At 34.1% G+C, this 10177-nt stretch overlaps 2 protein-coding genes across 2 annotated transcripts in view; both read right to left on the bottom strand.

The window, feature by feature from the left end:
• LOC111370761 (COP1-interacting protein 7) overlaps positions 1-838 on the bottom strand; it is a 15417-nt gene extending 14579 nt beyond the window's left edge. The window contains exons 1-2 of the mRNA XM_022992626.1: positions 320-838; positions 52-228 (exon numbers count right to left, since the gene is read on the bottom strand). Of these exons, the coding sequence (XP_022848394.1) occupies positions 52-228; positions 320-378 (236 nt within the window). The 5' untranslated portion in view covers positions 379-838. The remainder of the gene's footprint in view (positions 1-51; positions 229-319) is intronic.
• Positions 839-3861: 3023 nt separating this feature from the next.
• Positions 3862-5702, bottom strand: LOC111370760 (beta-glucosidase 18-like). Its single transcript, XM_022992624.1, has 8 exons — positions 5407-5702; positions 5233-5299; positions 4894-4952; positions 4747-4822; positions 4588-4662; positions 4428-4515; positions 4081-4333; positions 3862-4015 (listed from the first exon to the last, which is right to left on the bottom strand). The coding sequence occupies exons 1-8, from the start codon at positions 5593-5595 to the stop codon at positions 3896-3898; spliced, it is 927 nt and encodes a 308-aa protein (XP_022848392.1). The 5' UTR covers positions 5596-5702; the 3' UTR covers positions 3862-3895.
• Between the last annotated feature and the right edge of the window lie 4475 nt (positions 5703-10177).

Here is a 10177-nt window from a genome sequence, read left to right as displayed (position 1 = left end):
AAAAAACGAAAAACTCAGATAGGCATTATAACTAAAAGAAATTAACCGTACCTTTCTAAAGTGGCTTTAGTGAACCATGAAACGTCCGTGGGGGCAGGTTTTAGTGTAATGGAATAGCCCCCTTTTGAAATTTGATCTTTAGCTGATTTAAGATGGGAAATAAAAGGATCCAGTAGTCCTGACGCTAATTTCTCATTCTTTTTACCAGCAAAGATCACAAGATCACACCTATTTTTCGACAAGGTTTTTAATGAATAACAATGTCGAATTCAAATTAAATTATATGTATGCAATGGGAATGGAGATTCACAGAATGTACCTGGTTCTTGTCGGAGTTAGTTGAAACAGAGCATAATCGAGACGAGTTCTTGGCTCCATAATCTATTAATCTCACAGAAACACGCAGGCACACAAAAATACACACACAGAGAAAATTCTTTATTGAACCCCCTATTCTGTAAGCTAAAGAATTTTCTGAGATCGAGGGAGGTAGTAGGCACATGCAGGTGCTATTGGGATATATTTTTTTAGCCGAACAAAAGTGGGTCCTGCATTTTCAATGCCGACACTTCCTCTTTTTCATTTATGTGTGTGAATGTCTCTTTTTATATCTCTCCGTGTGGTAGAGTGAAAATACATGTATCAATATCATATAGAGATAAAACAGGAAGAGTGGGCCAAGAATGGTGAGTAGCTCAAGGGTCATTTCAATGTCTTTTCATGTTCGTATTCTTGTTCTTGAAGGTCTCAGAAATGTTAGGTTGACTGTGTGCTAGTGCGTGTAGATTTGCTTTGCTTTACTGTTACTCTCGATCAGTGTAATGGAGTGAGGAAATGGGAAAGGAATAATACAGTTTCACTGATAATGGACCCACCTTCCTTACCCGATTTACCTGACCCGGCCCAAATAACTATGGCACTGCTTCCTCCTCAGGGAATGTTTTCTTTTTTAATAAAGATTACTCCCATTCTATTAGGGGGAGAATTATACTATAAGCTCCCAACCTTTTTTTCAAGTGTGTTTGTGGGTTTCCAACTCCAAAAAACGAGCACTTAAATCCTTTACCTATAAAATGCGTACTTTTTAAGTCCCCAAATGATGAAAACCGATCGTTGAAAAATTAAAAAAATCGTATCAGAAGAATAATTTATCCTTCAATGGAATAAAAAACCGAAGGGTCTGTCGTCTATATTACTAACAGATAAATGTGTAAATGGTCTGTTATTATAAGATTTTGAATTTCTTAGTTCACATGTCTTTATGGTTTACACCGAGCCTACTAATCCATAAAATTGTGATTTTAACTAATAGATTTTTCTTCTTTTCTTTAAAAAATTTTAGACTCACTAGACTTGATCGATGAAGATTACAGAGCCCCTGTAGTGGTCATGATCCATTTGTAAGAGGAGCGTTGTCGAGCCAACTCGTGACTTGGCTCATATGAGTCCTATTCAAGACTATAGTATGATTTATGTTGATGCCCTACTCGTGAATCGTGATGTATCAATTATCTATTTTAGGAACTTAAGGGGCTATTTTGATATCAAAGTTCAACCTCAAGAATCAAATCAAAATTAATCGACTTTTGATTTAACCATGTGAAATTTTCCAATCAAAACAAATCATCAAATCTTTGGTTTAAGTGTTAATTATTGTATTTGTGACATTCACGAGTGGAGTTGCCTCTCTTTATGGAGTTTGATAAAAAGTAGTAATCAAAGCTTGAACCTTGTGAATATTAGGGTTGTACATCGCTTTCACTTTTCACTAAAATCTCAATCTGAATTTCACTTCAGTAATAGCAAAATAGATTTTGATGAAATAAGGCAATAATTGATTAATTTCTTTTTTGGGATAATAATATGCCCCCACAACCCACTCACCAACTCACGTTAAAAACCACCACAGAAATACAAGTATAAATTTTCAAAACGTATTTCATTTAATTTTAGTATATTTATAATTTTAACAAATAATTAATAATGAGACCTTTTTAACATTATGTATGTTGGGCTTTTCTAATTTTATGTTTTTAGATGAGAAATTCTAGGGGTGACAAACGTGTCAAATCGCTCGTCGCCTTGTAGGGTCGATTCTTCCCGATTCAATCCACGAACAATTCGATCTTTTATTGAGACATAGCTCATGTCAAATTTTGGTCACGGGCCAACTCATGGACTCGTTTTTGGGCTTATTTCATACTAAAAAAACAAGTTAACTAGTAGACATGAATCGAGCTCAACTAGTTAATAGGATCGCGTTAAGTTCGAATGTCTAAAAGTCGAACTGACTCGCCTCGGCTCATCGTACCCCCTAAAGGATTCTATGCACACGCATTCAGGTGTAATAGTGGTGAAGTTGATTGGGGAAAGGGATAGAGCTATCCACCTACCTCACCTTAGCTGGAAAAATAATGACTCTTTTGTCTATAGGTGACATGACATAATTTCCACCCACAACTTAATTAAAGGGCCATCTCTTCTCCTTGACCCATTTGCTGTTTAACAACATGTTTGTGTAATTATTTGATTTTGGTACAACTATTGAATATTGATTTGGGATTGCAATTTGCAGCCAAACCCCTGGGCCCACTGCTGCCTTGCAAGCAAGATAATTGATCATGTACTAGATCATATTATTCGACCGTGCAAAAATCTTTAAATTTTCCGTGTAATGGTTTGTATTAGTGAAAGATCATTTACTAATGATTGGCAAGGAACGTTGGAATGTATAAAGGATGGCTGTGATGGCCAAATAAACTTCGAGAAGAACGATGATGAATTAGTGGCCCGTTGAACTTCATAGACTTTCGCCCCTTATTGAAGATGAATAAAAACCGGACTCCACAATAGAAGCCCATCATACCAGACCCGAGTCATTTGGGCCGTGCAGAAGAAATCGATGAATTTATTGAAAGAGTAATGCTATAATTTAATTTAATTTTTCATTCAGTCTATTATTTAGTGCTTGTTTGGTAGGAATTTTGATAATTGATTTTTTAACCGTTAGAGATAAAATGAACCCTACCTGTGAAAGAAGAATTCAAAAATAACGGCTAAAATAGTGTAATAACGATCAAAAAATTGATTTTAATTGAATTAAAATCCCAAACAAACAAGCTCTTAGTACCACCAAAATTGAAATTATAATCCCAATGGAACTGCATAACATTATTCTTATTAAAAATATCTAAAATAATCTCTCTTATATCACTGCATGTTTTACTGCACTTAAAAATGTTTTTTCTTTTCTCAAGAAAATAAATTTTCTTAATATGAAAATAATTTTCAACAAAATAAGTAACTTAAAAGTCTATTTAACTTCGTTTCATACAGAACTAGACAGGAGCAAAACTCTTCTTCTTCTGAGTTCAAGTATCCACGGAGGAAAGAATGAAATCCATCATTTCTGCAGCAAATCTTTAAGAGCTGATGCCTCAGAAAAACTGCCCATAGTCCCATAATCATCACCATCCCTATTACTGCAATCAAGCTCATTTCTTCTCTTTATCTTCTTCAACCTTCAATAACCTCAAATCTCTCAGTTTATTCAACTGCGTTTAAAGAAACCCTAACCACCAGTCATTTGTCAACTCATTTAAGATGGCAGATTAATAAAATGTCACCTAATTGCTACTTAGACTCATAATGTGGCCAACTTGTATTTACCAAGTCCTTACAAATTGAGAGCTAAACACAAATTGATCGAGACAAAATTCATTTGGGGGTGAAAGCGAGGTAAAATAGCTTTTACAAAAAAAATAAAAAATAAAATTGACCCCCAATCAAGAAACGTTAGCAACTCATACTTCTTTCCAAAGTCTCATACTGTCTCAAGAAAGCTCCNGTTAAGGTAACATTAAAAAAACTTCATAAAATGACTAAATTTTGATGCTTACCAAGCAATATTAAAAGCCAACGCCCTATCTGCAGCTTCCTGGTCGGACTTATCTTCCGTTAATGGTTTATACATTATTGCATGCAAAATGATGCCGATCATACCTCCTTGTTTACGCTGCATCGAAGTGAGTTTCTTAGTGCATTTCTAAGCTTCTAAGCTAAATGATAGTCGATACTTGCCTTAAACTTCATGTGATATAAGTTAGCAGCTTTGGCATGTGCCAATAACATGTTGTGTACAGCAATCAGGGGCTCGATATCTGAATTGCCATGTGGACAGTTGCCAAAGGGCGGTGAACAACGAGCGGGTGGGCAAATTCCAATTTCAAAACCCAAAATTCCGAATAAGTTGGGCTCGTTAATGCTACTCCAATATTTCACACGATCACCAAAACTCTTAAAACACGTCTCAGCAAAATGGACGAAGTCATCCCTACAAAAACCACATCTATGACTTGAAATCGAAACAGTCCCAAAACTAGGCCACATCCCAATATATTCAGGGTCGAAAGGTAACTTCTACGTACTGCATTAAGGTACTCAGCCAACCCCCATATCTGTCTTCGAGTTCTTGAGGATAGTCAGAGTGGTGAATTGTCACAAATGGTTCAATTCCTGTAATGAGTTTTGAATCCCATCACTGAAACAAACTATTCAAACAGGGTAAAGCACGGAATAAGATCGTACCTCTGAGTAGGAGATTATCGATAATTTGATTATAGAACAAGACTCCTGCTTGATTAACTCCACCAAACTTTCCTCCTTCAAAATCAAAATAACATTAATTATGAAGAAATTGCTAACCAAAAATAAAGGTAAAATGAGGCCTAGAGAGAAAATGCATACTAGGAAGAACTCTACTCCATGAAATTGAAAAGCGGTAAGCATTTACCCCTAGAGAATGTAGTATCTCAATGTCTTCCTGTGCATGATTAACAAATTTAACCATTAATTACTGAAAATTTTAATATAAGGTAAATGTAGTGTTTGTACCATGTAACGGTGATAATGATCTGAAGCTATATCGCCATTTTCTCCATTTTCGATGCCGCCTGACATAATTTAATAACCAAACAGTAAAAAAAATTCATTGGAAATAGGAAAGAAGGACCTTACTCCTTGTAAACTGTACATCTCGGTTGACAGAAAGGATGATCGATGAAATTTTTAGAAACATTTCAATTATTGTTAATTTTTATTTTTAATTCCCACAAACTTCACATCAGCAAGAGACACTTCATTTGTCATCGTTTCCGCCAAAGAAAGTGTACAAGTAGCTTAATTCTAGGAAACAATTAGAAAAATCATATGGAATCGTAGAAATTATGTCACCTTCAATATGAGAAAAAACGTCCCAGTTACTAAGACCTTTACCGTCTTCAAGATATGCTCCTTCAATCTAAAGCACAAAAAATGAGTCTTAAATCCTGTCGGAAACTGGGAGGATACTTATTTCCTACTTGAAAGTTTTTTTTAAGCTAAAAAACAGAAAGAAGAAACACAAACTTGGTATGAAGAAGTAGAAGCTCCAAAGAGAAACCCGTCTGGAAAATCAGATCTTTTGATGTCTAAATCTCCTTCTTCCTCAATAAAGTCTTTGGCAATTGAAGTTGCAGAAAGTAAAAGGAAGAGAATAACAAAAATATTGTAGACAGTGCATGTAAATGTGCTTCTCTTCATTATGGGAATTTCCATTTTTTTTTTTTTCTTTCTTTCTTTTTTTTTTTTTTTTGAAAATTTGGATTCCTTGAGTAATTTGATGGACGTTCAGTCTGCAGTCTTGCAGGATCAACAATGAAAATGGTGCCTTGTACAATGCCAGATTATAATTTAATCTTTCAATCACTTCCAAACAACAAGATTCAAACAAATCATTATGTTTTTCTTCTTTTTTTACTTTTTTGATGGTGACGAGCTTGGCTGTATTGTTATATAAAATATATGTGTTGATATCAACGCCAAATTTTTTCATAAATAATGGCAAGGAGAGAGAAGAATAGAATAGTCCAACAACAAAAAAGCTTGAGTATCATTTTTCTTGATTTTAGTTTGATCCTAACAAAGATCCACTAATTCATAAGCTCAAATTAGCCGTTGTTAGAAACTGTAGGATTGGTTCGAACTAGTAGACCTAACGAGACTCACATGATCTTTACCAAACAGGGGCTTAATATTTTTTCTTCTTTCAAACATTTATCGATAATTGATTTATGACATTGATTAATTGTATATGATAATATAGAGTTTGATTTGTAGAGACGTGTGAGTTTCTTTGTTAGCATTCCTCTTATATCCCTGTTTGGTAATATGTGTCAACAATTAATTTTAATCACATATTTTATCAACTCTGATCAAAATGTACTAAAAATTTGATTTTAATTCCCACCAAACAAAGGGTGCAAACGTTTCGTTACAATATGCATTCATTGTTACCGAATCTATATCAATAAGCAAAATATTACATGCATGTAAATTTTAATAATTAGCAAATTAAAAAAGAAATGCGAAGATGTAATATGATTATTATACAATTTGTAACATGAGCTATGAAAAAAAAAGGGAATATAATGTGATTATGGCTGACTTTGAAGTTATAATTTAAAAAAAATAAAAATAAAAATAAAAAATAAAAAAAAAGGATTGGACGCACCGTAACAGAATAAAAAGAGTGTAACTTAAAATCGTTGTAAAGAAATTTTACCAAAAAATAAAATAAAATAAAATTACATATACAAGTAAAAAAAATTGTATAGACTCTATTTGTCGTGTTTTCCTTTAAGTTCGAATTTTGTTATAATTTTGAGATAAAAAAAAATATCAATATTTTTCACTGCAACCCTGTTATTATTATTATTTTTCCCTTTTTTATATAATTGCCTTTTGTGGGAAACCTTGTATCGTAATTGGTCGTATGGCTTAATCTTTCTTTCTAGTGATACTTCAAGCATTGGAGGACGAAGATGTCACATGAAGGCAGGGCAATCCTATGATGTTTGGACTCAAGGCGAAATCCATAAATTAGGGATCCAAAATCAATGCAAATGCAAATTTCAACGATGTATTACACATCCTAATGCTAACTTAAAACTTTACATTAAAACAACAAACAAATATTTAATAACAAGTTAGGGTAAGCCATTATTTATCTGAGAAGTAAAATTTCAACGAAAATTATGGAATCACACTCTTGAATAATAAGTTAAGACAAGTCATTGTGCAAGTCTGGCGGCTCCCGTTAGCGCCATCGCTTGATATTGCCCCAATGATCAACATAATTTAGTAAATTACTAATACAAAACATTACTAGTAACCTACCAGAAAAATAAATTGAGTCGAACTAAGAAAAATATTAAAACCCAATTAATAGAAGCAACGAATTCCAGATTTAACAAGTATATTTATTACTCAATATCAAACTCGTGATAAGCATTCCCATTCCTCGATCACATCACCCTTAATTTAGAGAGTTGAGCAATAACGCATGAACTGAACTTCAACAAAATTCAAAATTAATTGGAAATCAAACCCTAAGGGTGCATTTGGTTTGTCATTTTGAGGCTATTTTTAGTTTTTCAGTTTTCGAAAATACTCAAAACGTATTTGGTATGTTATTTTTAAAATAGAAATGATTTTCAGAATGACCAACCAAACACTTTTTCTGTAACATTAAAATAATCCTTCAAAAAAAAAATGAATTCAAAACATAAAACAAAAACGCAAACAAAATGCACCCCAATATTTTCTATCTCTTCCATCACCTGATCTACAATTAATTCTGTTGACGTCAAAATTAGCAAGGCTAATTTTAAGCCAACTTTAAGAAAAAGGGAAATTGATTATTGAAAGAAACCACAAAATATGTTGAGAGTGCCATGAGCTTTTACATGAATTCACTTGTCATTTACAAGATTTCTGCCCTACTATTTATACATGGCTCCAGCCGAAATTACATCAAATCAGCTACAATACCGAGCTCGGAACTTGGGTCGCCGAATTCTCCTATGATTGGTCGACGAGGCAGGTGGCCATTTGTCAATGTTTTCCCCAGGTAATGATGACCTGCAAGGGGCTTGAGAATCATGACTTCGGATTGGCGATTTTGAGCAGTGATGACATCACTTGTGGCAAGTGTATATGATTGATAGGGTGATGTAACAGGAGGTAATCATGATGTTTTCCTGAGATAACGACGGGCTAGTCCAATCTGAGAGCAGTGACCGAACTCACATCTGCCTGTGGTGGGTTTAGCGAATTGTTTTTGTTAGGTCGGAGTTCGATTGTCAACAAATTCAAAAATCAAAACCCTAATCATTATGTTCGTTCCATCACTCAACTCATAAAGAGTCAATTTCTCGAAGACCGTTCTAAAGTAGCTTCCCTCTAGATTTTTTTCCCTATTAAATCCATCTCATTCAGTTCGCATGAATAATTACACCAAAAATTTTAAACTATTTTCTAAATATTATTTCCTCCGACAAGTGTAAAGACTTTACCTTTTTTCCTATTTGTAACAAAACTAAAGTGTGGTATGCAGATGAGGAGTCAACGCTTGCGGAGAAGGCTGTGGCGGAGAATTTTGATGCCACTCCACTCGATGCCACCGACTGAGGAGGAGAAGAAAGAATATGAGAAGACAAAGGAGAAAAAGGTAGCGAATGAGGAGGAAGAATAGAAAAATCCTGCTTCAAACAAATAAAAAATAAATTAAAAAATCGGGCAAAAAATGAGGCCCTCTCCGATTTTGGGCCTGAGGCACAAGCCTCATTGGGCTCGCCACAAGATTGGCTATGAATGAAGGGAGAAAACTCAGGAGAGGAGTGCAGAGCACCACCTATGCAGTGCAACTACTTTGCAGTAGTAGCGCGTTGCCCTATGCCTCTTGGTGGGAAATAATAGTTTTGACACCAAAAAATGTGTGCACGTTTCATGTTTTAGTGATTATTCACTATAAATAAGAGTAGAAATTGATGAGAAAAGGCAATAACATCGTCAAAACTTGTAAATTAAAGCACATCAATTTCATTATCATTAGATCAATATGTAGGTCGTGTCGCATTTATATCGTATAAAATAATTATCATGTGCGTATACAAGATGAGTATGTGATATTCATCGATAGGATAAGTATATAAACAATGCGTTGTAGTATAAATTCATATTTCAACAAAAATGTAAATGAGTGAACAACATGAAGATAGTGATGTTCCTTTCTTTCCAAAATGGGATATACAAGGAGATATTTTCTCAAATTACGGTTCGATTAATCAATTCGGATTAGCAAAATTAGAAAGCATTAAAACTCACTTGAAAAGATCAAATAGAATGTTAAATAATAAGTCATTAAGTCATGTTAATAATTATTCTCAGCTTTACTTCCCGTTTGACCTCCATTACATGAAAATGAAAATGAGGGGAATAGTATTTTTTAGAAAAATGAGTGGTTGAAAAAGAAGGAAAAGTTTTCGATTTACGTATAATATTATTTTATGAAAGATTGTGTGGTTGAAAATAAGAGAGATAAAAATGTAATGTGATGTAATTGAATTTAATGGGGATCAAACGGGGGCTTAATTGATGGTTTTAAGTGCATCCAGCTAGCTTGACTTATGGCTGGAATTAATTATTTGCTTACGAACATTTGAAAGAGCTTTTGAAAAGTGAAAACTATCTTTTTAGACGAAAAAACTATCTTTGAACATATTTGGATAATTTTTTACGAGTGTTGTGTTTGAATAGAATGACTTTTAAATAAAGTTGTTCTAAAGTGACTTCTTCAAGAAGTAGAAGCAAAAATAAAAATCTTTTCAAATAGGATCTTAAAAAAGACAACAAAAGGATGTATAGCTGAATTTATGACGATATTTAAGAATTAATATTGACAAATCGATCTGATTATATGTGAAATATTGAAAATTATTTAATAACTCAAAGATAAATCGATTTGCTTCTTAAATTTTATCTTTTATTTATTTATTTAATTTTTATATAACTGGTCCGGCCCTTGATCCTTCTATTTTTCTTAGTCAATAGACTTAATAGCGGAGGTTTGGAAGCATAGCAACAAACATGGAATTATATAGGAATAGCAATCGGGCTCGAGCGGTGACTTGGCTCGGAAAAAGTCCGAGCCAGCCCGGCTCGGGGCTCAGTAGACCCAAGCCTAGGCTCAGGCCGAGCCCCATTTTGGGGACACAGGCTTTGCCCGAGCTGGCCCGTGAGCTCGCGAGTTTAAAAAAAAAAAAATTAATTTTGAGGCTGCCGCTGGCAGTTTTGGGGA

This window comes from Olea europaea, chromosome 21, assembly GCF_002742605.1.
Source record: "Olea europaea var. sylvestris chromosome 21, O_europaea_v1, whole genome shotgun sequence".
Classification (NCBI taxonomy): domain Eukaryota; kingdom Viridiplantae; phylum Streptophyta; class Magnoliopsida; order Lamiales; family Oleaceae; genus Olea; species Olea europaea.
This window is presented reverse-complemented; position numbering and strand designations above follow the sequence as displayed.